This window comes from Hippoglossus hippoglossus, chromosome 10 (genome assembly GCF_009819705.1).
Source record: "Hippoglossus hippoglossus isolate fHipHip1 chromosome 10, fHipHip1.pri, whole genome shotgun sequence".
NCBI lineage: Eukaryota > Metazoa > Chordata > Actinopteri > Pleuronectiformes > Pleuronectidae > Hippoglossus > Hippoglossus hippoglossus.
The window spans coordinates 13,328,110-13,353,937 of record NC_047160.1 but is presented as its reverse complement, the minus strand read 5'-3'; the positions used below and the strand labels follow the sequence as shown (position 1 = coordinate 13,353,937).

Here is a 25,828-nt window from a genome sequence, read left to right as displayed (position 1 = left end):
CTTTAAAGAGAAAAATATCATTCTACCGTTACCCCGTTTAGTTGATACGTTTAGTTACTCAGTAGATTCAAATTAATAGAAAATTAAATACAAAACATGATGTATTTTATGGAATTAATTTAGACTGTATTTATCCCTGCACCATATAAAGCATTTGATACTTACCCCACGTTTACCAGCAGCAACATTGATGAGGCAATAATCCAGTAATAATATATTATTCAAAGTTTGTACTTTTACTTGTAGTCCTTCCATTACTTTGTATATTCATATATTCTGATCATAGAGAATATAATTCAAAAAATATGTATAATAATTAATTCCCAATCTTTACCATGAACAACAAATAAACTAAGTTTCGCTGAGTGTAGGCTAAGTTCAATTGAAATCTGCCATGAATCAAATTTACTTGTGGTAAATGATAGTTAGATACAAATATATATTACACATAAGATTCATTTTTCAGAGCTAAACAAATTTCCTGATGTTTTAGAAGAAGTAAAATATCACTTGACTATGAACTGTTAAATAAAGTGGGTAAATGACATGTTAATTGTCAAAACCGGAGACTGCTTTCACATTTGGTCAACTTTATTTTCACTTGGTCTCATCTTTTAAAGTACATCTGATAACTTTGACAACTGAAATCTGTTCCTTCACGTTCATTTCCACCAGTTTGAGCCATCAGCAACAAAACTGAAGCAACATGTAACTTTATAAGAAACTCAGAAGAAAAAAACCCCTGAAAAAAAGGACAAAAGACTTGACAAGATTGGACAGAAAGTCTAAAGAGCATCATTTGAACATTTATGACTCAGTTTGCATTTAAGCTCAATTTTCATGATACTCAGAAGGCTTTAAATTGATAATTGCCAGTGAAATACCTTTCAAAAATTTAATGTGAACCTGCTCATTAAGATGCAAATGACACACTAGAAGTCCTGGATAGTCCCAACATCAAGTAACACATGAAAATCTAAACAACTTTTACGTTCTCTCTCTTGGTCAAGTGCATTAAAAATAATCTAGTAAACACTGAAAAAAAAAGGAAATCCATAAACAAAGAAAGCACATCAACAGGATGATCCACACCATCAGTGGTTCAGTTCCCTGAAGTGATTCACACAGTCAAGTTTTTTTTCAAAAAGAGCGGCTGAAAATCTCCTCTGTGCAGCAGCTGAACGACATGATCTATTGTGAAGCCATTATTATGAGTCACTTCCATGCACACATGTGTCACTCACGAAATCAGGGAGAGGCTAAAAGGGAAATAACTGGCTGGGATTGATAAGAAAGAAGATCCTTTCCGCAGTATCAGGAAAATTAGGAAACTGCAGGATGGAAGTCAAAAAGAGGATTGTTGACATTATATAAAATATGGTATGGGTAAAGAAGGTCGAGCCCCCATGGCCTTGATTGAAGTGCTTGGCTTAAAAATAGAGGAATGGAATGAATGTTTGAGCAGTAATCAAGTCAGAAGCAGATAGAGGGGATCACCAGCAGGTGGAACATGTGCTTTGAGTGTGAACCTTCATTTAAAAAAAGGCAAACAATTCCTCCTACAATGATTTTTCTTCTGAGGCAAACTAAAAAGGGAAACAAAGAAGACAACAGAACCAAAAGTGCATGATTGTTTTCTTTCTTAAGCCCATTTGTTACAATGACGTGAATTGAGTTGCTCACTTGTTATCTTTCAGAAATATGTTACAAACAATTTACTATCTAGTAATAACCCCTTCTGTTGGTGTTACAGTGCGACTGAACAGAGGGACATGGCAGAGATGTTATGTGGCTCAGTATGACTAACAGGTCTACATGGAAAATTAAAAACGGTATATTCAATGTGTTGTGAGTGTCCTTTGTTTTCAATGATTGTTATCCTGTTGTTTCGGTTTAGTTAGTCTTGGGTGTTAGTGCCCTCCCTCCTCTCTCCTCCTGTTAAATCCACTTCAGTAATTTTCTCCACTTCCTCGCACGTTTCCATGGTTACTGAAGAGCCACGGTCCAGGCTGCCCCCAAGTTCATGCCGGGCTTGCGGAGCGTCAACACAGACATGGACGCGTCAAACTCGAACTCAATCTGGCTCTCCTGACCATCTGCAAAAAGAAAAGGAGACAGTATTAAAGACAGCAGACAGACTTAGGGAGAAAATCTCATCACAAAAGAGAAAATCTCACATAGTCAAACAGATCATTTTTAGAGAGCATGGAATTACTAAGTCTTAGTAATTCTAAAGGCTCATTTAAGCTCAACATTATACAGAAACAAACAGAGCCTTCTATCCGTACGCTGCGCTCATGTCATCTGTATTTGAGCACTTCTTCCGAAAGCTCTGAAACAGCCAAGGAAGACATTTCAGCAATGGCGGAAGTTGTTGAGGAGAGAGTTGATAACAAACCACAAGCATCTATGTGATGTACTTTGCTCAGACACAGGGACAAACAGCCACTTTGTCCTTTTTCTTTAGAGGAACATTATAACACCCTCCTCGACCATCTCCATGTTTGTTGTCAGAAACTTAACTCTGCACTGCCCTCTAGTGGATGTATTGCTTAACAGCAATGACAACTTTAAAGATGCATGGAAGAATGTGATCGTTTGAAACAGGCAGAGCTCTTTTCATATGAAAGAAATCAAATAAAAATTAGCCTTAAGAGGGATAGTTCACCAAAGATGAAAATTCACTCATTATCCACTCAGCACTATGCTGATGGAGGGATGGGTGTTTGTGTTTGAGTCCACAAAACACTGAGTCTCAGGGCTAAACAGTGTATTATGATTCTGGGAAGTGAGTTTTGTCACTTGTTGTCATGTTAAACTGGACAAAAAAAGCTTTCCAAAACAAAATGGTATAAAACCAGTTGAACTGGCTCTTGTGACTCAACAACAAATTCCGTTTGCTTGTTTACAGACTAACCTATGAATGAACCTATGAGACCCAACATGTGAGAAATGCAGTGTGTAGCACTCACCAGCAGTTTTCAGGGTAACCTTGCTGGGCTTACTGGCTCCCAGTATGATAACACGTTCAATCCAGGAGAGGGTAGTAAAATGGGCATCTGGAGCAAGATCACTGAAGAACAAGAGACGTGGATTTAAGAGACATTACAATCCAAAAATTCTAAAAATGACACCTATAATGCAAATTATAAATAGTCTCACACACACATAAAACACTTTAACACTCATTAATATTCTGATCACCTCCACCAAGGAATTAAAGGGAACTGTTGGGCCTTGGTGGAGGTATGTGCCTACTGTGTGCCATTCTAGTAGTCACTGTTCTTTGCTTTTATCACAGGAAAGGCACTTTTAAAGTCTCTAGTTGTCCTATTGTGTATTTATCTCTTATAATTTTGAGTTTGTTGGAAAATAAAAGGCAAGCAGTTTTCAGCTGAACAGAAAGAAGAGAGTACTCATTACTCACACAGAAGAGAGAATGTTGTTGACGAAGGAGAGCCTCCTGTGGATGAACTCCTTCTTTTCATAGTTGAATGTGTGGCCGTCGTCTATGTAGAGCTCACCCTCTGCAGTTCTCTGTCAGACAAAAAGGTCAAAACGACAAGGATGATAATTTGCCACTTGGCATGCAGCGTGTCACAATAACAGCAGTGAGTGTGTACACGTTTGAGTTACCTGGGGGTTAAGAGCCACATATAGAGTGTACGGATCATGGTCCATGCAGGAGGAGGACCTGCGAACGCGAAGCTTCCTGGCAATAATGGAGCCACCACGCTGGAAAACAGGGATCTGGAAAAAAAGACAGAGAACCTAATTTTAAAACCTGAGAATTTAAGGAAAACACCTCAAGAATTTTAAATGTTAAAATTTGTAGAAAGTTGTGTTAATTATCTCCAAATAATTTCAGACACATACAACTGTATAAAAGCACATGTACATATTTGTGTGCATCTTACAGAACTCATGGTGACAGGGATGTAAAGGCTCTGGGCTCCGTTGTGCTTCTGGAAGGTGTTGACATCAAACCAGACCTGAGGAATAAACACAGGTTAAGATGAGATTGGACCCCAGTTAAGAACATATCAATCTATAGATATATCACTGACATGAACCATTTGGATTTAACACTGAGGTTCAGCCCCCCCAAAAAAACAGAATGATACAGTAAATTCAAGATGTTTAAACCCGTGTTTCCTCTTACCTCGTCTTTACCAGGCAGGTAGGCGGTGACTCCCCTGGCTCCCTCCTCAGTAACAGGGTGCACTAACAAGTCTCTCCCTGAAGAAGAGTTTAACACTTTCAGTGGAAACACTCAACATTTTGAAAAGCTTGTTGATCACTGATTTCACATTTAAATTCTGGTTTGTCCTCTTGTACATCAGCATACAGGCCCAACTCACATTTAACACAAATGGCAAAAACAATAACATCAGTGCAGTTATTTTTGTGCAACGAGTTGCAGATCAGTTAAATTTCCAGCAAAACTTGGAGGCAACTTTGATGTTTCCAGTTTAGGAGGTTTGTGTCTCACCGATCAGGAACTCATCATCCAGAGCGAAAGTAGCGGGATCCTGAGGATACTCCACCCACAGTGGTCTGCAACAGAGATGCACACGTGAGCAGAGTAAGATCAATACATTTATAATACATTAATTCTGTGGGTGAGAGTGACATGGTCAATCACTTACTGAAATCTGCAGTAAATTCTAATTAATTTCACATTGTGTTGTGAACTGGCCTATTAAGCATAACTATATTTCAGATTAGGAGACAAGATTAGATTAGATTTAGACTAGTCATTTTTATTGACTTGGTCATGTGAGGCTACATCAAAAAGCCAGAGCAAAACCAAGTACTGAAATCTGGATTTGATGAATTTCAACAAAAAAGATGATTTTCCACTCCAGGTAAGTTTACATGAAAGAGACAAACACTCAGTCTTCCCCGCCCTCACCTCATGACAGGTTGTCCGGTGTGGTGTGCGTGGTAGAATTGCAGGTACCAGTAAGGCAGGAGGGTATAGCGCTGGCGCACTGCATCCCGAATTAGCGCTGTGTTTTCTGGACCAAACAGCCAGGGCTCACGGCGAGGAGTGTCCAGGTGGGCGTGGGCCCTGAAGAATGGCTGATACGCCCCCGTCTGGTACCAACGCACTAGCAGCTCGGTGCTCGGTGTCTTGAAGAAGCCACCAACGTCAGCTATGAGACAGAGAGGGTAAGAGTAAGTGAAATCTGGGTATGAAATCCCAAGAGTCATGTCTTGAAGAAACATAGGCTCTCCTCTGTTTTTAGATATTGAAGCTGGAACTGAAGGGAATGAATTTCAGATTTTCTTGTTACAAAATCAACTTAATTTAATGCAGTATCATACGACAACCAATTGGATGGATTGGAAACACGAGATATACAGCTGGCATAGCTATTAAAGAGAACTGCAACTAGATAATGCAGGAAAATGGACTTCACCATGGTAACACCTCCTTTACCTTTATCAGTGGATGTTTCCATGGAAACATAAACAACCTATGGAGGAGATGTGTACCAAAATCAAATGAATTTAATAAACTGATTTCAAAAGGTTTTGATGGTGCGTCTATATTATAAGTTCTGCTGTGAAGTGTGGCTCCACCTCATTCACATTATCATTAGTCAACCCTCTTTACATGTACATTTAAAGATTGTTAAATCTAATCAAAAACTGCTCACACACTGCCAAACATATCAACTGATTAAAATATCCAGCTACGATGTTGTCTAAATATGTTGTTCTTTTAACTATTTGGTTATTTAACACTTACAAAAAGGGAAAACTAGCAGCTGCCCCATGTGTGGAGGCATGACTCTATCCCACTTTCAGGCTTAAGACTAAAATGCCCAAAATATCAAATAAAAAACAGAAAACAAACTAACAGTGTAGCAGCAAACAACGTGTGATAGTACTCACCACCACAGAAAGAGATTCCAACCAGGCCCAGACTCAGACACATGGGGATAGAGATCTTGAGATGTTCCCACTCAGCAGCATTATCTCCTGTCCACACGGCACCTGCAGACACAAAAAGAGTGAGTTTTAATTTAGTCTTATAAATGTACTAGTAAATAATGAACTCACTGTATTAATAAAAACTAATTAAATGGCCCCTGGCCCAAATTTTTTACTGCGATTATAAGTCTGAGAAGATAGATTAACAAAAGACTGCAGGTCACTATGGACATTAATTATTTTGTAGTGTGCACATCAAACTTCCAGCACAGTATCGGACTGTTGGACCCTTCAAATTCGACTCAAAACGGCGTCATTTACACCATGTTTTTAGCCTAAATGTCCGATTCGGAACTAGCAATGCTACTGCACACCCCGCCTGCATCCGAGCATGTGTGTGGTGTGTGCGTGAACGCAGCTCCAGGGGAGAATATCAGATGACACTTAGGCTAAAAACATGCTGTAAATGACGTAGTTTCGACTCGAATTTGAATGTCAGGGCTTACGGACACTTCACACCACAGGAGCAGTATGGGTTTTTTTCTGTTGTTTTTTTACATTTGAAGAAGTGGTCCCCAAGTTACTTCAATTGTATTGGGCTGCAACGCTGTTTACCCCTGAAGTGTTTTGTGGACTCAAACACTTCTACCAACCCCTCTATTGGCAAAGTGGTGAGTAGATAATGAGTGAATTTTCCTTTTTCTGTGAACTATCCCTTTAAGCACTTTCACAGCTGAATCTGAACAAAACTCAAAGTGCAGTTTATTCTGGCAAACACCGAATGTAACCTAAGACGATTCTATAAACAGCCAAAGTGAATCATTAAACATAAGCTGATACATTGATGTGTTCCCCAGGATTAAAGTAGCATGAGGTCGTGTGTAGATTAAATAGTAAAAAGCAGCAAAGGACTCACCATAACGCTGTGACCCAGCAAAGAAAGCTCTGGTCAGGACAAACGGTCGCTCAACTCCTCCCGACCTCTGGATCAGACCCTCCGCTGTGGCCATTTGCTGCAGGTTGTTAATCATGATAATCATTCTCAGATGACATTATTTGATTTTTTGAGCATAGTATTAGTCTCTTTGCAAGCGGTTTATGATCAATGTACAGTATTACATGGAAAATTGCATGGTTTTGCGTTCAGCACTGTGTCTTACTGGTTTCTGCATGGTACCAACATTTTCTATAATTCTTGTTCACAATAATTTCCACGCAGAAATCAATGCACAGGAACAGTTAGATTCATGCATTAATACTCAGACTGAAAAGGGAAATGTCAAGTCTAAATTGGCCAGAATTCATCTAAATATTTAACAGAGGAGTTCAGTTTCCTACAAAAAGCCAGATGCGCTCACCACATAGAAGCCATAGATGTTGTGCACATCCCGGTGCTCCCAGGCTCCGTGCATTGCATCCTTGTGCATGGTGACCTCTGGCCCGTTGAAGACAGACGGCTCATTCATGTCATTCCACGTGTACAGGTTCTCCATGGAACCCTATATGGGACAGAGATTGTGGTTGTCTCAAGGTCAGACTAACCATATTATAAAGTCTCATCTTAAATACATAAACAGATTTGGTAAATCTGGGCCACAGAAATTTAAAATAGTGAAAAGAAATCGTTCAGGTCCAAAAACATTCAGTCAGTGGCGTTAGAAGAAAACTGGGGCTTTAAAAGAAATACAAACACCATTGGGTGATGCCGAAAAAGTGACACTTACATAGGGGATTAAAAAATTTGACGGGGTTCATGAGTCTTTTTGAATCATTGTCTTTTCTTAATCAAAGCCAATATGATAATCATGTGGGAAGTGCTCTCTAGACTCACCTCATACTGGTCGTAGGCAAACATGCTGGCCCACCAAGCCCTCATGTCTGCACGGGTGAAATCTGGATAACCGGCGCTACCTAAAGGACAGCATCCGTCCCAGGAAGAGAGAGGAGGAACAGAGAGAGATGATAGATATAAGGAATATGTTTCTCAGTGAAAATAGAATTTGTAATTTATATTTAAAAAATAGTTTTCTTTTTGCATGTGTTTGATGCAGAGCAGTCAGTCTCTTACCAGGCCAGCACCAGCCCTCATAGTCTCCACCATCTTTATTCTTGATGTAGAAACTCCGAGAACGTATTTCATTATGGATCTTGTAGTTGCTGTCTACTTTGATATGAGGGTCCACAATGGCCACCATCTAGCAAAAATAAATAATTTTAAAAAGGAGATGGAGCAGAAAGTCTTGACAGTGTAAACATCTTAGAAGAAAGCCCACGATGCTGTGGAGGCCAACAATCAACTGCTGGTACAGTGATGCTGGATTATTCATCATCTGTACCTTGCGTTTCTTGTCCATGATGCCCTGCAGCATTTCCTTTGGAGTCGCAAACTTGTGTGGATCCCAGGTGAAGTAGCGCTTCCCATCTGTGTGCTCAATATCAAGCCAGATGAAGTCATAGGGGATGTCGTGCTCATCAAAGCCTGCATCTACCGACTGCACATCTTCCTGGTCATTGTAGTTCCAGCGGCACTGGTGGTAGCCCAGGGAAGTCAAGGGAGGGAAGGACTGGGTTCCTGAAGGGTCACAAGGAGGAGGAGGTAAGAGAGTCGAGGAAGAGGAGTGAGGACTATAGTCAAAATATGCTATTCCATTGGACAACAACTTTACAATACTGGTTTCAGGTAGTAAAACATAAATTTATATGAAATAACTAGATTTCTTTGTTTTTAACTGAGCCAACCAAACCTTTTGCATTGAGAGTCTTAACCTGAGCTTTAAGAGAAAAGTAAAAAAAAAAAAGATTGTTCATCTTCCTACCTGTCAGGGAGGCATACTGAGAGAAAACATCTTTGGGTGTTGGTCCGAGCATAATGAAGACGTCAATGATGCCGCTTTCAGAGATCCAACGCACATCGGTCTGTGGTGTCTCACTGGAGCCCTGAACATAATCCAGCATTTTCCCAAACACAGTCTGGGGAGAGACAAAGCAGGTGAACAAAAATTAAAATAAGAACATGACAGACAGTTGCCATGGTCTTTTTAAAACAAACTCTGACCCAGGAACCAAGTTAAGTTCCTGCAGTCAAAGTTAAAATTCCTTTGTTACTAAAAAAAGATCCAAGGCTGTATGAGAAGGTTTCCGCAGTGGAAAAGACATACCTTTCCAGCTGTGTTGGAGCTGATGTCCACCCAGGTTTCAGCAGCATTGAGCCAGAAGATGCCTGTGGTCCGCTGGGCATTGTGAGCCAACATAACAGGGACGGCCCCGTAAAGGGCCATAGGATTATACAGCTCATACTGGAACACATCCAGGTTGTAGAGACGATATGGATCTCCATTACTGGAACACACAAACACACATGGTCAGTGCAGTTCACTTTACATGTAAAAAGTAACATAACAAAACTCCATCTTCATTTTGTATGAGAAATATGACATGTTGTTGTCACTCACTCTGTTGTTTTGAGCCTGAGGGTGTCAGCGTGTTCTGGGATGCCGTAGACGTGCTCCACCCCCGGCAATGAGAAGTCTAAACTAACAGCAGATGGACCTGTAGGATCAGAGCAACCAATTATATGTGAGAGAAAGGCAAAGTAAAAAGTTAATTTGTCTAAAAAAGATGTTGCAACCACTAAACAATCCAACACGTAGATATTAATATGACTCACCATTAGGTTTGCCGTCCGAGTGCGACTTAAATGTTTCCTCCCACATCCCATCTTCTACTTTTTCTTCTTCTTCTTTTTCTTCTTCTTTTGCGGTCTAGAAAAACAAGCAGGAAGAACAGTCTTATACACAAGGAGATTGAGGAGGAGATACAGGGAAGAAACTGTGTCTTCTAAATAAGAGTGGTAGACGAAAATAAATTGTATGGTACCTCGGCCTGGTTAGCCGCATCAGCCTCTTCTTTCTTCTCAGCCTCTGGCTCTGCTTGACTGCTCCGTGGCACAGAGAATGAAGGGAGAGGAGAGGGGGGGAGAAAAAGACAGATTAGTCCCTCTGACAAAATGTTTTTTTAATTATTTTATTTATTATTAAAAATAATAATCACATTATCTTGCTAAAGTGGAAACTAATGGGAGTATGATCAAACTATGATAAAAGGATATAAAGAGGGAGGTTGGTGTCTGCCCTCTGACTCAACACTAAAAACTATCATGTTCACTACAAGGCCTTGAATGACAAAGGAGACTGAGCAACTCCCTGCCTTTTGGCTATTTCAAGCTTGGCCTCATGAGGCAGCAGCTCTAGGGGCAGCGGCATCTGAACCTAAGACTACTTAGAAAAAAAACAACTGAAACCCTGGGAATCAAACATACCAAGCTGCACTCCAGGCCTTAGTGTAGCACCAAAGACCCTTTACACAAGCCTGGAACTGTGAATATTTTTGGTAGACACAGACAGTTGTAGCAGCACACATGCATGAGGCAATGGTGACAACGTTTCTTTTTACTGTACTCTAAAAAAGGTAAAATGCCCCCAATTCAAGGATGTTTAACACCTAATAAAGAGGCAAAAATAAAAACATAACCAAAAGAGAGAGATGTTGCTGGTGGGTTTGGGAAGTCAACAGCAATGCCTGAGAATAAAGTGAAACCTATCTGGTAGGACACATACTATATAAACAGTCAGTACTAGCATAATTTTTCAGCTATGGCGGTTAGATTTCTCCGTTAACTGTGCAAGCGTAACTCATAGTTTCAACATAACTGTTCAAAAGACTCATTTATGCAGTTGCAGTGTTAGATCAGTTTGTTAGACAAGCTGCTGAAGTGACACTGAAGGTGTGTGTGAGATTTAGTTAATCCGACACAGTTAAGTCAAAGCTAAACCTAAAGCACACGCTGCAGCGTAATCTTCACGTGAACGTGCTTTCTGAAGATCAAAATTTTTTCTTTGTTTCATAAAATAAAATGTAAAAAAAAATCTATATCATTTGTTTCTGTCATCATTTCATTGATCTGTGAGAAAAAAAACGTGACAACAACAATCAGGGCCGGGCTAATTAACTTAATCTTGGATCAAATCAAACACTGCCATGCACACACTCACCCACCACCCTCTCTTTCACTTGCACTCACACTCATTGGAGGGTAAATACAGAACTTGGTGTGATGGGAGTCCCTAAATTTTATATCACTACTGGCAGCATTGGCACAACGAACAGAATACACACTTAAAAATCTTTGAGGATCTTTACCTAGTGAATACCCTCTTGATATTATCCCACACGCTAGCCACTGTGCTAGTTACTTTATAGGAGAAACTAGGATGATAGGGAAAAGAGGACAGAACAACGAGTCAGAGACAATACTCAAAAAATAAACCATTTAATGGGAACAAAAATAGAAATCATCCACTGAGTGAGAACGTTGATAAAAACGAGAGGGCTGGTATTTGTAAACGTGTGTGCATGCGTGGTTTCTCACGTGTCCTTGCGCATCCTCAGGTGCTCGAACGCCAACAGGCCGCGTGAGTTCAGCGACATCAGCACTTCATGTCCCTCCATGATGTCCAGTCGAAAGGGCTGGGCGCTAACGATGACCCTCTGAGACTCCACCCCCAGGGACAGCACCACCCCGTTCTCGTCCTGAGACAAGAGAGACAGGCTGAGGCAGAGAGAGGAGGGAGGGAGGAAGAGAGTGTCAAGAGAGCATTCAGTTTTGATTTTAACAACAGTATGAACAAATACCAAAAGAAAGAAAAATGGAACTGTCTTTTATCATTGGTCCTTTATCTTGACCAAACATGTGACTGCTAATATCAAACCCAACTGAAATCATACTCAACTTTCAGGTTGGACATTGAAATGAGATTGGCAGAGAGAAGAGAAATGGTGAGCGCTTTTTTAAATGGCCTCCTTCATTATAAAAATGTATATTCAGAGTTTCAGTACCCACATTCCTGAAACCTTTACAGTCGATTTATGCACCATAGGTACAGAGAAAAACATGCGTTTCCTCTCACTATTTACAGTCAACTAAAATGTTCTTGAGTCCCCCTCCCGTCCTGGCCTTTTTCAAAGCAGCCATTTATGCTGCTGAGGCAGCTTGGCACAACGAAGCTGACAGGAACTGATACAGATTGTTAACTTTGCCTCCAGACCTCCAATATCAAACCATCCACCCACCCACCCGCCCACACCACACAGTCACCAACTCCAATGGGAGACTTACGGCTCCGTGGGCGGTTCCCTGATGAGCACGTCTGGGACCTCGTAGCGAGGCTTCAGCGGCTTCAGCTCGTTAATCTTCACCCTTGTTATGTTTCCCTGGAGACGGTAGAGCTCGAGCAACAGACGCACCTGAGAGCCAAACACAGAGAGTGGGGGAGCGGGGGGAGAAAGAGATGGGGGGGATCCAGGAGAAGCGAGGACCGTGAAGAGAGGCAAAAAGGGGGGCGCAGAGAATTTCATTATTCTCTTATAAACACTTAAGCAGAGGTTGGCAAATGGCCACGAGGTTCATTATCACCTCAACATTCAAAACATAATGGACGTGTAGTTTTGCAATAAACTGTATCAACATTACGCTTAAAAAAATATGATTCTATATATGTCGTATTTCTTTGAGCGCATTATTCAGTGGAACTGGGAGCCATCGACAGAGTAGTGCATTGGTATTCTGCATGTGCCTGCACTGATCACTAACTGTTAACACATTGTAAAGAGTTAGTAATGTAATGCCACTCCAGAAAAGTAATGCTACCTCAGCAATGACTCAAAACCCAAATGTACTGGAGGTCTTCATGACAAAAAAGTAACTTTGGTGTAAATCCGGTGTTAAAATATAGGTGATTTTGCAATTCAGCTTTAACTGTTATAATAACTCAACATGCTTTGATTTTTGTAATTGAGGATAATATACTGTTACAATAAATAGAGCTGGAAAAGAGCTTTAAGTTGATATTAACCATTTTTTCAAGTCCCCCAAGAAAGTTCATACTTCATTAGCCCATATCTCCCTTAATTAGGATCCAAGATATATAATATTTGGTTCTGTTGGTTTCTCATGTGACAAAATCACTGCAAAAAAATTGAATAAAGATCTATGACGCCAGAATGGAAACTGAGGAGGATAATGCACATAAGAAGACACCTCGCAAGAAGTGCTACATAGTCAGTGCCTGACCTTACTGGAAACCAACACCCATCCAATGTTATCTGCCTTTTAGAGTGAGACTTACCTTGTTGTTGTCATTGATGAGCTGCAGAGTGAGCCTGGTGTTGGTCAGCTCCATGGTCTCCAGCAGGGCTCGATAGGGAGACTCACCGGGCTTCAACGCTCGCTGACGCCTGTGTAACATTAAGGACCGAGCAAAGTCGCCAGGTTGTTTTTAGTTTTTATTCAGAAAAAAACAGTGAGTACAATGTACTATTGTTCTCCCCATCTTGCACTCACTTGCAGAAGGCACTCTGGTCACAGGTCTTGAAGTTGCCCTTGTCCACAGCCCAGGTCCCACTGAGGCACACAACCAGCCACAGCACGAAGACACACGCCATCCTGCAAAATAACATGAGGGAGACAAGCTCAAATTAAAAGAAGATTTGGCTGCAACCAGGTCCCCTCCGCACTTCAATGATTCACATTCGGTTGAGCAATGGCCGAGTCCAACTGCAACATATATTCAGGGGTTATACAACACACACAAACGCGCACACACACGCACGGACTTTGATCTTTCTGAATGTAAAATGTCTTCAACAGAGAGACAGCGCCAGAAAATGTCAGAGGCTGCAAACTGAACCATTTCGCGTTTTCGTCGACCTGCTGCAGCTGAACTGCGCATTTACTAACATTTAAATTTAAAGGATCCAGAGTTTATCATGTAACACAATAAACCTGCAGATATTCCCAGCCCTCGCTCTCCTGTCAAAAGCCGGGGCGAAGCGATGAGCCTGTAACGATGCCAGGAGACAGCATTAGCTAACGTGTCGGCTAATGTAAGCTAGCTCGCATTAAATCGTTATTTTTAAAACATTACAACAAAACGCAAGTATACATCATGAATGAATCGGCAGCGGCGTATTCGTGTTTTATAGTCACATTCATCCCAGTGTCGGAGGGGCTGTGGTTATTTCGCCCTCTGGACGCTTCAGGATGTCATGCTAGCTGTCGGTCTGTCAAGCCGCTAATTCAATTGAAGGGGATCTAGACTTTTCCTCTATGATCTTCCGCCCTAGCGGCCGTTAAACCCCGAAATGTTCCGTTTGCTGACACATCTACCGAGTGTGAACCCGGAACAACAATCACCGGCTTCCCCTGAGCTGATAACCGATCAAACACTCGATAAACTCTCGATGAAAGAGCGGAACTGCTTTGTCTTACCTCTCAGTGAAGGAGGCCATCTTGATTAGGCTCGCGCTTGACTCCGCCCATTTCAGTCCATATCAAAGATCGTTAAAGTAAGCGAGTGCTCACTACGGATCCTGATATTTATGCTATTAAAACACTATATAAATGATCGATGATCAAATTCTTCGTACTTTATGATACGATTATTTTAAGTATTTCAAGATTGTAATTTCTGTGTTATCTTTCATTCTGTTGATAAAGGATATGTGTGAACTTCGTATGAATGGATGACACGTCATCTCCGCCCTCCAGTCAGTGAAGGGTACACAGTTGCTCAGACTTCAACCAATGCAACGTTCAAGAGCTAAATACACTTTCAGTGCACTTCAGTAACCACGTCACACAAACCGCTGTCCTTCAACAGCCAGTGTTCAGAAACGACATGTTTACAATATTTGTATTTTGACCATCAATCAATTAGTGCCCTGGAGCGCACTGCGATGTCATTAAACGTCTCGCTTCGTCTCTTATCAAAATCAAACAGTTCAAGAATTTGTTATTTCTGTCGCACTTTTCAGTACACGTAACAAAGGGCTTTACAACAAACAATATGAAGCTCAGAAACAATCAGAAAAAAGATACAGATAATAAAATCAGTAGACATCACATGATGAAAGCTTTTTCATAAAGATGTGTCTTAAAGGGATAGTTCACCCAAAAATGAAAATTCACTCATTATCTAATCACCACTATGCCAATGGAGGGGTGCACAAAACACTTTTGGAGTTTCAGGGGTAAAAAGCATTGCAGCCAAATCCAATACAATTAAAGTAGCTGGTGATCGATTCTTTAAAAAATAATAACATCTAAAATGCCTCCAGGAGGCTAGGGGGAGGATCATAGTGGATATTTAGGCTAAACTTGACGCAGTTTCAAGTTGAATATGAATGTCCGGGCTTACGGACACTTGGATGACACCACAGGAACAGCATCGAGACATTTTATGTTTTTTGCCATTTGCCATGTTATTTATGTTAGTCGCCATTTATTCAATTGTATTGGATTTGACTGCAACGCTGTTTACCCCTAAAACTCCAAAAGTGTGATGTGGACTCAAACACTTCACCCATCCCTCCATCTACATAGTGGTGAGTAGATAATGAGTGAATTTCCATTTATCTATCCATTTAAGAAGTGAGATAACTAGTCAACTAGTCATTTACATTTTTGTTTGTTTAATCTTTAACGATGTTTTGCATTTGTTTTGTCATGGCATGGCATGTTTTGTTACACAACATTATACATGTATATACTTGTGATTTGATTTTATAGTTTATTCCTTTTCATTCAGTGAAACACTGGCTATTTGCAGTTTTAAGCCAGAATAAATAAAAACTAAATAAATCAGAGGGAAGAACCACCTCCCTGTGATTTAGTGCTTTGTGTTGTGAAAATGGCTGGAAACCACAAACTAAGAGGACGTATGTAAGGCATAGAATTCGGTAATAACAGACTTTGACATCATAAATTAGCCTTTCAGCATCAACAAGGATGCTTAGTTCAAGACATGTTTCAGGAACAAATTTATTTTGAAAAGTGGTTGAAATAACATTTTGCGCATACAACAAGAGATGCAAGCGATGGTTGCGGCCTTGATAGACATGGGCAATCATACAAAACTATCTATAAAATTATGTTTTATTCTCTAAACCAAAATGACAAATGAAGGCTTTTTGTGTAGAGCACATTCTGTATTAACACAATAAACAGAGCATGTGTGCCATTTTGCTTGTCCCTGTCTCTTTCTCACAATAATAACTTTTTTTAAAAGTCGAAAAAATATGGTACAAAAGGAACACACACACACACAATTACACACACACACAACTCTACTTGTATGAAACTGAAGTACGGTGGTAGCAACTTTGCAGTCCGCTCTTCGAGCAATGTAACACAGTATTCCATACATTTTTCTTCAGTTTGCTCCCTACTTCACTTTAGAGCTGGAACCGCCAGCACAAGTGTCCTAATCTATCAATGTTTTTATGCAGGACGCTGTGAATCGGCGCCACGTATCTCGCCACATCACCATCCCGTGAGAAATCCCTGCAGAACAGGCCCTTCTCTGAGCTGAAGACAAACTTCTGGGGCATTGGTCCATTGCCTCTCACATACTCCCACACAGCCAGGAGGAGCAGCCGCACCTCGAAGGGAGTGAGGTGGGGGAAGGCTTCGTGGACGTTGGCCAGCACAGGAGGCAGGAGCTGGCCCTCTCCCATGCAGGACACCAGGAGGCAGGAGGCTTGGAGGTGCCAGGGGGAGTCTGTGGATGACATCTCGCGGGACGCCTCCCAGTGGGCCAGCAGAGTGGCCAGTAGGCCTCTGAGCACAGCTGAGCAGTAGCAGAGAGCCGGGCGTCCAGCTGCCACCACCTGTAGTAGAGGGAAAATCACTGGGTGGGCCTCAAAGCAGCGTCGAATGTGGATGTCTCGCTCCACCGTGGTGCGGGCATGCTCCTCAGGGGGCCAGGACAGCTCCCCATTGGCCACATCCGGACACACGTTTTCCACCAGTGTGATTGCAACAACCTTGGCTGCCTCAGCGTTGATGGGCGACGGCTCGTCAGGGTCAGATGGTGGTCGTGAACCGTTGATAGACCCGTTGAGACCATAGGAGCTGCAACACTGGACTACGACAGTCAGAAGAGTCTGGACGTTCTACAGAGAGAGGAAATTACATATTTTCAGTCTTTTCTGCTGCAACACATCAGACCCAAAATACACATAATCACAATTCTTATACAAATAAGTGATTGCATGAATTAAAATGGTATTTTTGATAATTTTCAAGTACTTTTGAAGTGTGGGAATCACACAAATCAATATATTTGCAGTGTTTAAAATATACAGAGTGGACCACCTACCTTTAACTCCACCCAATAAGAGCATTTTTATCCTGTGAAATTGCACAAAATGTAGCTTTAACTTGGTCAAACTCACCTGGATGACCATAGATGGGTCAGGCAGCTGTGTTGCAGTGCGGACCTTCAACCCCTTGCCGATTACCCCAGCATGAAATACGGACCACACGCTACCAGAAAAGTTGACGGTGGTGCCAAACCGACAGTTGATGTCTAGCAGCGAGGCTCCGACGTCGGGGGACACAGAGGGGGCAGGCAAAGGAGCACCAGACATGTCAGCGATCTGACCTCCAAACAGCTCAGCGTTGCCTTTATGTAGTGCTCCCTCAACCAGCTGCTGAAGCACCGCCTTCAGAGTGAGCGGGGAGTACGCCGCTAAACGGGACAGGAGCAGGACCGAACAGTTCACCGCCTCACCAGCCTGTCCAACATCTCTTCCCACCGTACCAGCTTCTCCTCTTCTCCGCAGTGCCAGAAAGAAATGAGTGACAGCAGCACGGGACAGCAAGAGCAGGTGTGCTGGCGAGGAGGTGCGAGGGAGGGGGCTACAGGACAGGAGGCGCACTGTGGCATGAGATACAGCCGGGTCACCATGGAGAAGGAGTGGACCGAAATCATGGAGGTATACTGAGACCGCTGAGCCCATCTGGATGGCCATGGAGGACTGAGCACCGGCTGATCCTCTTCTCTCCTCATCCTGACTCTGGATGGCTGCAGCCAGGTTAAGCAGGAGCTGCCTCAGCTGCCGGGGCCCCAGAATGTGTGTGTGGATCTGGGCCACACAGTGAGTCACTGCAGCAGGAATGAGTCCCGCCATGCAGGAGGAGAGCGTGGTGTGAAGCTGCCAGGCCAGAGCCAGCTCCTCTGGGTTACGGGCCTGTGTGAGTAGCTGGCAGAGGGCCTCGGTGGCCACACGGGGACCCCCATAGACTGAAAGCAGACACAGAAGCTGGTGCAGCCAGAGATGACGTTTTCTCTCCAGGCGTAGCGTCTCAGCACAGAGCTCACCCACATGAGACTGCAGCTCCTCCAAGAAGGGGATGACCCTCTGAGGTTGAGATGAAGCTGAGTGATGGGGTTTTCCTTCCACTCCATCTGAGCGGTTGAAAACCAGTTTATGGAGATGCAGAAGCAGCATCTGGAGGAGGCGATCACAACCTTCTCTGACTCCTTCATGAGGGGAGGGTGTTGGGCCAGATATGATGACAGAGGCTGGAGTCGCTGTGTCTGCCAAAAATCGGAGGACCCGGGCCCCTCCTGACGGACTCTGGCTAATGAGATGGACAGCAAGACCCAGCATGTTATCCAGTTCCTCTCTGGGGAGGCCCTGCAGCAAGGCCTGCAGCTGGAGTAGGACAGGGGGGCGTAACAGCTCTACCAGCTCTGCAGACACAGCACCAAAGAGGTTGGGGGACATTGCAGCCAGCTGCAGCAGAAATGGTACTGCAGCTCGACGAAGCTGGGGGGAACTCTCCCAGGAGGTCGAGGATGAAGTGGGAGAAAGGGGGCTTGATGGACTCAGGCTCTCCTGAAACATCCTGAGGAGCTCCTTCCTGATGCTGTCTGAGTGATGCGCTGCAAGGTGCCCTAGGATTCCCACCACTGAGCCAATTTTAGGAACTCTATTTCCTTTATCTACTCCCATCACCATTAACCCTTGGTCCTTGGCACCATGAGAGCAGAAGTCCTTGAGTCCACATGCCAGGACTCGGCTGATGATAGTACCCGGGAAGGCAGACCCAATGTGAGCCACCACCCAGTCAAAATGCGGGGAGTGCTGAACCGAGGTGTCCAACAACGCATCCACACAGGCATCAGGGCACCACGCCAGCATGGCCGCCAAACACTGTGAGTAGGCCTCCATGAGGGACCGGGTGGCAGCACAAGACATCCAGAGCTGGAGCAGCTCATTGAGGCTGGAGGAGTGGGGGGCCACTCTGCGGCCAGCATGCTTGCTGCTCAGCTGCCCCAACAAGTCCACAGCCCAGGAAGATACCAGGGGGGCCCAGGCCCGGGGGTTGAGCCGGATGAACTCCAATAGGACGCCATGGACCTCCTACAGACAAACAGAAGGAATTTAGACCATGTTCTAAAGAATTTCCTACATTTTTCATATTTTAAGTGACTTTGACCCCTTCGTTTTGCGCGTGGCTGTAAAGGGGTAGTGTTGTCCCATTTCTCTATTTGTTGAAGGGGTAGGGGCCATGTAGCCCTTCAAACACCCTTCACCCAAAGTGTATTCAGGACCCCCCTAAAAACGAGAGGGTAGACGGAAATTCCCGAATGCTTTACGAACGGAGGAAGCAAATCAAGATGGTGACCGGTGCGGGTAAAATGCTCATAAATGTTAGTATGAAATCTTGCTAAATAACTATGAGCAAATGAAAATGTCATTGAATCGCTGTGACAAGTGTTTCAAGTTCGTTCGTTATTACAGTGTCTCATATATGAAATTTGAAAAAAACGCCACTCACCACTCATGTGATAATGTTTTCAGTGTAGGGAAGAAGTTTCTACTGACGGGATTAACGTTATATTGAAATAACCGATGTTAACACGCTGACTGACTGTGTACTGATCAAGAGATTAATCTGTGCCGTTTGTCCTGCAGTTGTCAGATGTGTCACTTTTTCAATGTTGGTTGAAAACGGTTGTTTAAAGAATAAAGTATGTTGATCTTGTTTATCAATGTAATAACGTTGGTTGGCTGCTGATGACGTAGGGAGTGGTGTCTCAATTCCTCCCTTGCGGCTCTGTTAAGAAGGGGACATTCCCAGTGAAGGGCACTTCATATCTAGGGGTAGGGCCAAGGGAGAAGAATTGGGAGAGGGCGTAAATATGATGTTCTTCTATACAAATACACCTCACTTGATGGATGCAAGCAAACATTAATATATCTCTTCAAAGAGGAGTAAAAATGCTTGTTTCATTAGAAGTCACATGTATATCGCACCTTTATGATGTCCTCCAGATTGGAACTGACTCCAGAGCTGGCCTCCCCCCCAGTCTCCAGGTTGTGCAGGAAGGCGGAAACATGTTCGTCGTACACACCCCTCAGATGCTCCAGTACGGCACCTCGACAGGCCGGGACCGAGCGCAGCAGCCGTACAGCACAGCGGGCGTGTTCCCGGACACTGAGCTTCCGGCCCTGAACGGTGTCAACGCCACTGATAAAGGACTTGATTTCCTGAGAGAGTTCCTGGGCACTAGAGGAAACACAGATATGATGAGTGTAAAGGTATGAACAGAGTTGTGTTTGTCTGTAATGTATTTATGCAACATTAACAACAAGAAAGACAGACATACACATAGTAATTTTAAGGGCTACAACAAACAATTGTTTTTGTTAGTGATTATCTTGTCAATTAATCGATTAGTCTATGAAATGTGAAACAGTGGTGAAAGTACTATTGAGTATATATGTATTATATATCTTTTAAGTTGTTAGACAATCACTATCTAATGAATACATTTTCTCTCTAGTGCCTAGTCAATCAAATACTGTAGCTCTAATATACATAGAAATAAATTGCTTATCAAATAGATTTGTCCTAAAACAATAAGATGTGTAGCCATTTGAGTGAATTCAAAAATATATAATAATAAATAGTTTGACAGCTGATTAACAATGAAGTTATTTATTGTGCTACAATGACACATGCTGTGCACAACTTTTCAAATATCACGTTTTGATGTTCTTGATGCTTTTAACGGTTTTATATCTTTATCAAATCAATATTGTGGTTTCTGGGTATCGAGTTTGGCAAAGCAAACATTTTACTGACATCACTATGAGGGATCTCTGAAGTTGTGACAGTTGTTTATTAATATTTTCTGACAACTTAAGAAGATGAATATATTAACCAGAAAGGTTATAGCAACTAGATATATTAATTAACTATCTATACAAATGGAAACGATACTTCACTGCAGCCTAAAAAAACATATTCAATCTATAAACTTTATCTAATAAACTTAACATTTGTTACAGTTGGCGTTTTCAAATACGTGGTTTAAGTGTTTTTGGTTGTTGGTTGTTTTAGGCTCTGACATTTCATGATGGTAACACAGCTTTTCTATAAAACCTTCATTCGACTATGTGCACAGTGGATAATCTGATGAACACTTTCTACATGTGGTGGCTCTACAGATCAACACGGGGACATGTTCACAGTCTCAGATCGTCGTCTACAGACATGAAGCAGCACACAGTGACTGTGTGAAGGGTCTGCTCCTCCAGCAGCACTCACCTCAGGGCGCTCTGCGGGCTGTGAGTGTGGGAGCTCTGCATCGCTTTCAGCGGACTCCCGTCGAACACCACAGACATCGCTTGGTCTTTTAACATGAAGGCGTCACATTAACCTCCTCTCGGCTAACGGGGCTTCGACGTCAACAATTGTGGCTGTTTTTGTTAGTTTTTCTGTCCAATATCAGATCACTTACACAGCGAAAGGGCGCAACAAAGCCGGAAGATGAGACTTCTTCGTTGCCAACAGAAGACACCGGACACAGGCGAGTGGCGCCACTGGCGACACCTAGTGGTGGTGACTCAATAACTCCACCGAGGAGGTTGTGTTTTCATCTCTGCTCCGTTTGTTTGTTTGTTTGTTTGAATCTCGCAAATACTTGGAAACTTGGTGAAGGATGTGATCATCACATTTTGGTGTGGATCCGGATCAGGGAGCGGATCCAGTTTTTTTTAAACACACTCTTTTGAGATACTGCATTTTTAAATTTATCTGATTTCACACATCTTGACGGATGAACTCAGGCATATTTAGGGAATTGGTTTTTATGAGTATGTTCAATTGGATGCAACTTGAATCTTGATTGAATTTAAGGGGACTATTGATTTATTGTTTATTATTCTAGTGTACTAACTGTTCTCCTCCGAGAGGTTAACTAAGACGTCAAAATGTTCGTATCCTGTATTTATGTGTCTTCCCTTTATATTCCATCTATCAAACCATATACAGAACATTTTAAATAATGTGCTTTTATTGTGAACTGCAGCCAACAAAATAAAGTTTCACCAAAAACATTATAATGGTCAAAGAAGTTTTATTGTTGGACTGTTGCTTCAGACTGCCTTAGTTTTAACCAGGTGTACCTAATAATAATAATAATAATAATAATAATAATGATAATAATAATAATAAGATGATAATGATGATGATGCACAAGAGGAGGAGACGGAGGAGGAGCAGAAGAAGGAGCGAACTGGTTTTATTGTGAAGGTCCCGGGCTGGCTGTAGGACTGGTGGTTCATCAGACTGCACTGATTTAACTAGTCGTCTGTCGGAACCGGTGCCGCTGAGTCTGACGTTGACGTTGACGGTGACGTTGACGGTAAAGTTCAGCGGAGCAGGAGTCGCCGTCTGAAGGTGAGATGCCCGGACAGGACCGTAGATTTCGTGACGCCGCGGGTTTTAACGTGAAGTTACGTAAACGCTGTTGTTATTTATAACCGTCGACGCCGAGCAGCCAACAACAAGCAGCTCAGTGCGACCCTTTTCGGTCGCATAATATTTGTTCATTTTGTCCGCTAAAACTTTCAATCTATCTAAAATGATACCTACGCATTTATACTCACTCTACTTTGTCTAAATAACAGCATCTTCAGTCTCATTTGTTATTATTTATGTATTTATTATTATTTTAGGTAATTTTGCTGATAAATGCAGTCAGCACACTAATTCAACAGTCCTGCTGTAAACACCTTCTCCTTCATGAAGGTTATTAATGTTCACTTTTTGTTGAAACTGTTGCAGACAGCTGTGGATTGTGTTTACTTTGCAGGCTGCACTGAGTTTCTAATTTTTCCTAAGATGAAAACTAAGTTGAAATCACGGACAAAGGACGTGGGTGGAGAAAAGAAAGGAAAAGAGAGCGAAAATGAAATTAAACAATCAAGCTTTTGTTGACGTTTCTTTGCTATTCACGTTTCAGTTTCATTCTGAATAACAATAACCTGTTGTGGCCCCTTGTAAAGGCCAGCCTCAATAGGAAAAACATGAAATTGATCTGTTCATAGACTTGTGTGCTTTTGACCTGACACATTTGATCTCATGTTATGTGCTGATATGTTGGCCAGTAAAATAATTTCTTCCTGCAGAAGCTGAAAGTCAAAACTGGTCCAAGACTTACAGACAAAATGGCCCCGACTCTGGTTTGGAAACTATTACTTCAACTTAACTCAGAATATAGAAGATCAGTCCATCAAGCTGTTTGTTTGCTGTTTTTGTGTTTGCTATAGCAATTATTGGTTGTTATGCACTGAATAACTTTATAGTCTGTCCAATGTCTTATTAGTTTGAGTACATTTAATATACTGTATTTTTTTTCTGTTTAGCCCTGATTATGTCAGAAAGTCCAGACAGATCAAATGTGCTGCCGTTGCTGTAAAGTTAAACAGTTTTCTCTGTGTCTTCAAATCCAAGGATATTGAGAAACTGCGGCTCGGGGACTTGATTGAAATTTCCCGTGGCACGTACCAGCACTGGGCTGTGTACGTTGGCAATGGCTACGTTGTTCACTTGGCACCACCCTGTAAGTCCTGCCACACAACCTCCTGGACTCACAAATCCTAGTCAGGCCTAGTCTGGAACAAAGATCACCATGATCTGATAATAAATCAATAATTGGTGACTGATTCCTTTTTATTCACAGGTGAGGGCCCGGGTGGAGGCTCCAGCAGTATGATGTCCGTCCTCGCTGACAGCGCCATGGTGAAGAAAGAGTTCCTGTGGAACGTAGTGGAAGAAGACGAATGGCAAGTAAACAACGGCCTGGACCGAGAGCACAGTCCCCGTCTGGGTTTTGTCATTGCGAATGAGGCCATGGGATGGGTGGGCAGGTCGGTGCCATACTCCATCTTCAGCGGGAACTGTGAGCACTTTGTCAACAACCTACGCTACGGCAAAAACGTGTCCGGTCAGGTAGGTATAAACACATTGGTCTTTTTTACGTACAAAACGCTTTTTGGGACCAGGGGACAGCCGGTGTGGTTTGACATCAGAGGAGTGTGAAGAGAGTTAGGAAAAGTGACTTAAACCATTTTCAGACATGACCTCCGGAGGATGTCCGGAGAATAGGGTAAGGACTTTCTCTGGAGTTTGACTTTCACACATGGACCCTGAGCAGGAGGTTCTCTGCTCAGACGTGTTCACAAAAACACAGAATTCTTGTCATAATTGGGACGTAACGTATTAATTCCACTGGAAAGATCACGTTTTTCTTTACAGCACATCAACACGGCTCTTATCACCAAAAATCTTTACATCATCGTCGGCGTCTTCAATGTGTATGGCACCCCTTTATTAATCCTGAGGTACTTTCTTTTTGTGTCTTTTTGTTTTCATTTTTGTGTCCGTTGCGTGTTAGAAACGCCATCTTCGAACCCACTCATTCACGGTATCTCCCGCTTTGTTCATACATTGGATCATTCGGACATTCTGTAGACTTTTTACATTGGGGCTGGCCGGGGAAACTCCACAGGAAGTCCGGAGGCTTCCAGTCAGATATTTGCATTCACACATACATGTACACATCCTCTGGAGAATGTCTGGAGGCTCTCTGGAGTTTAGTGCATGTCTGAAAGCAGCTATTTAGATCTATAGCATATAAAAAAGCAGTGGATATTTTTTCAAAAAGTAGACAGGATACAGGTTGTCAGTTACAGTGAACAGTTTTTATGGTGAAGGAAGAATGATCAGTACAACAATGTGAACTTGTCTACATTTCTTCTGACCATTATATTAACCAAAAAGGTCATTTTAGTTGTATGAATAAAATGTAGCTAAAAAAAATATAAGACCTAATATGGAAGTAAAATTATTTTTCAATGTGTGAATATTTTTATTTGGGGTTAAGCAAGTCAAGAAAAAGTCACTTTTTAATAAAAGATGCATGTTTGTCTCTGAAGGTGACTCAAGCAACAAATGCTGCCATAGGCTTGGGTGCGGCTGGACTCGTGGTCTTCGGCGTCCTGGCTTTGGCAAGAGGCATCGGAAGGGAGAACAGAAACAAAGAGTGATGAGTCACAAGTCACCTGTTCGGAATCAGTGCCTTGATAAACACATCACCAGCAAAGTCTAACTGGCCCTAATTATAATCAAACTAGAGAACAGATTACTTTTTTCACCTTGTTATCTTAACTTTACATAAATTTGTCACTAACACTTTTTGTAAGGTTTGATGCAAGGCTGTTTGGTTTTGGATCAGGTCTCTGTATTTTCTAGAATTTTTTAAACATTTCTAACATTTAACATTTCACTTAATAATATGCCAAGATGAAATATGTTAAAAAATTTTAATAAGACAATTTGAAAATGACTTTAGATAGTTGAGGGGGATTTGTAAGAATGGGAATCTTTTCTACAGATTACGGTTGTTGTTTCTTAAATTCTTTTTTTCAAACTTTTAAACAAGAGCTTTGCTGAAAGTTGCTCATGAAGAAGTTATAGAGGGTATAGAAGAATATATAACAAACAAACAATGAAGTTGTTAACACGTCTCACAGGAAGGGCACTTTAATGTCATGTCACATCACATTGTACTAAATTTGTCATCTTCTGATGATTAAAGAGAAATCATTTGTGCGAATATCTATGTTGTCATTAATGTTGTGTATTCCCTCTCCTGTAGTTTGTGCTTTTCCTCTTTGTCATTCT

General features: G+C 42.1%; 3 protein-coding genes across 8 annotated transcripts; 1 reads left to right on the top strand and 2 right to left on the bottom strand.

Annotated features, from left to right (window-relative positions):
- Positions 1 to 572: 572 nt before the first annotated feature.
- On the bottom strand, positions 573 to 14,369 carry ganab (glucosidase, alpha; neutral AB). 6 transcript variants are annotated; one of them, XM_034597865.1, is made up of 25 exons: positions 13,944 to 13,963; positions 13,343 to 13,444; positions 13,128 to 13,236; positions 12,119 to 12,246; positions 11,372 to 11,551; positions 11,143 to 11,208; positions 9,820 to 9,877; positions 9,611 to 9,704; positions 9,396 to 9,492; positions 9,102 to 9,282; positions 8,760 to 8,913; positions 8,280 to 8,515; positions 8,012 to 8,138; positions 7,775 to 7,854; positions 7,302 to 7,442; positions 6,860 to 6,956; positions 5,905 to 6,006; positions 4,916 to 5,159; positions 4,493 to 4,557; positions 4,163 to 4,239; positions 3,918 to 3,992; positions 3,637 to 3,750; positions 3,428 to 3,537; positions 2,973 to 3,073; positions 573 to 2,096 (listed from the first exon to the last, which is right to left on the bottom strand). In XM_034597865.1, the coding sequence occupies exons 1-25, from the start codon at positions 13,946 to 13,948 to the stop codon at positions 1,987 to 1,989; spliced, it is 2,853 nt and encodes a 950-aa protein (XP_034453756.1). In that variant the 5' UTR covers positions 13,949 to 13,963; the 3' UTR covers positions 573 to 1,986. The 6 variants fall into 6 exon arrangements, with proteins under 6 accessions (XP_034453756.1, XP_034453754.1, XP_034453753.1 ...); XM_034597863.1 differs by having other exon boundaries at positions 13,926 to 13,960; XM_034597862.1 differs by lacking the exon at positions 13,944 to 13,963 and adding an exon at positions 13,615 to 13,706.
- A 1,433-nt stretch (positions 14,370 to 15,802) lies between these two features.
- Positions 15,803 to 21,702, bottom strand: ints5 (integrator complex subunit 5). Its single transcript, XM_034598478.1, has 4 exons — positions 21,407 to 21,702; positions 20,110 to 20,362; positions 17,236 to 19,212; positions 15,803 to 16,953 (listed from the first exon to the last, which is right to left on the bottom strand). The coding sequence occupies exons 1-4, from the start codon at positions 21,499 to 21,501 to the stop codon at positions 16,234 to 16,236; spliced, it is 3,045 nt and encodes a 1,014-aa protein (XP_034454369.1). The 5' UTR covers positions 21,502 to 21,702; the 3' UTR covers positions 15,803 to 16,233.
- A 703-nt stretch (positions 21,703 to 22,405) lies between these two features.
- LOC117769422 (phospholipase A and acyltransferase 3-like) lies at positions 22,406 to 25,745 on the top strand. The gene is made up of 5 exons (XM_034598301.1): positions 22,406 to 22,540; positions 23,272 to 23,325; positions 23,597 to 23,705; positions 23,826 to 24,094; positions 25,081 to 25,745. Exons 2-5 carry the CDS (start codon positions 23,311 to 23,313, stop codon positions 25,189 to 25,191), a joined length of 504 nt encoding a protein of 167 aa, XP_034454192.1. The 5' UTR covers positions 22,406 to 22,540; positions 23,272 to 23,310; the 3' UTR covers positions 25,192 to 25,745.
- Positions 25,746 to 25,828: the final 83 nt, after the last annotated feature.

Excerpts from the sequence above, each read along its gene's own strand:
- ints5 (XM_034598478.1), bottom strand. The coding sequence starts at position 21,501 with ATGTTAAAAGACCAAGCGATGTCTGTGGTGTTCGACGGGAGTCCGCTG. Across the intron at positions 19,213-20,109 it reads ATCTGGAGGACATCATAAAG|GAGGTCCATGGCGTCCTATT; the intron begins GTGCGATATACA and ends GTTTGTCTGTAG. Across the intron at positions 16,954-17,235 it reads ACCCATCTATGGTCATCCAG|AACGTCCAGACTCTTCTGAC; the intron begins GTGAGTTTGACC and ends CTCTCTCTGTAG.
- ganab (XM_034597862.1), bottom strand. The coding sequence starts at position 13,691 with ATGGTTCAGTTTGCAGCCTCTGACATTTTCTGGCGCTGTCTCTCTGTT. Across the intron at positions 9,283-9,395 it reads CTCAGGCTCAAAACAACAGA|TAATGGAGATCCATATCGTC; the intron begins GTGAGTGACAAC and ends TGTGTGTTCCAG. Across the intron at positions 8,139-8,279 it reads TCATGGACAAGAAACGCAAG|ATGGTGGCCATTGTGGACCC; the intron begins GTACAGATGATG and ends TATTTTTGCTAG.
- LOC117769422 (XM_034598301.1), top strand. Across the intron at positions 23,706-23,825 it reads TGTTCACTTGGCACCACCCT|GTGAGGGCCCGGGTGGAGGC; the intron begins GTAAGTCCTGCC and ends TTTTATTCACAG. Across the intron at positions 24,095-25,080 it reads GCAAAAACGTGTCCGGTCAG|GTGACTCAAGCAACAAATGC; the intron begins GTAGGTATAAAC and ends TTGTCTCTGAAG.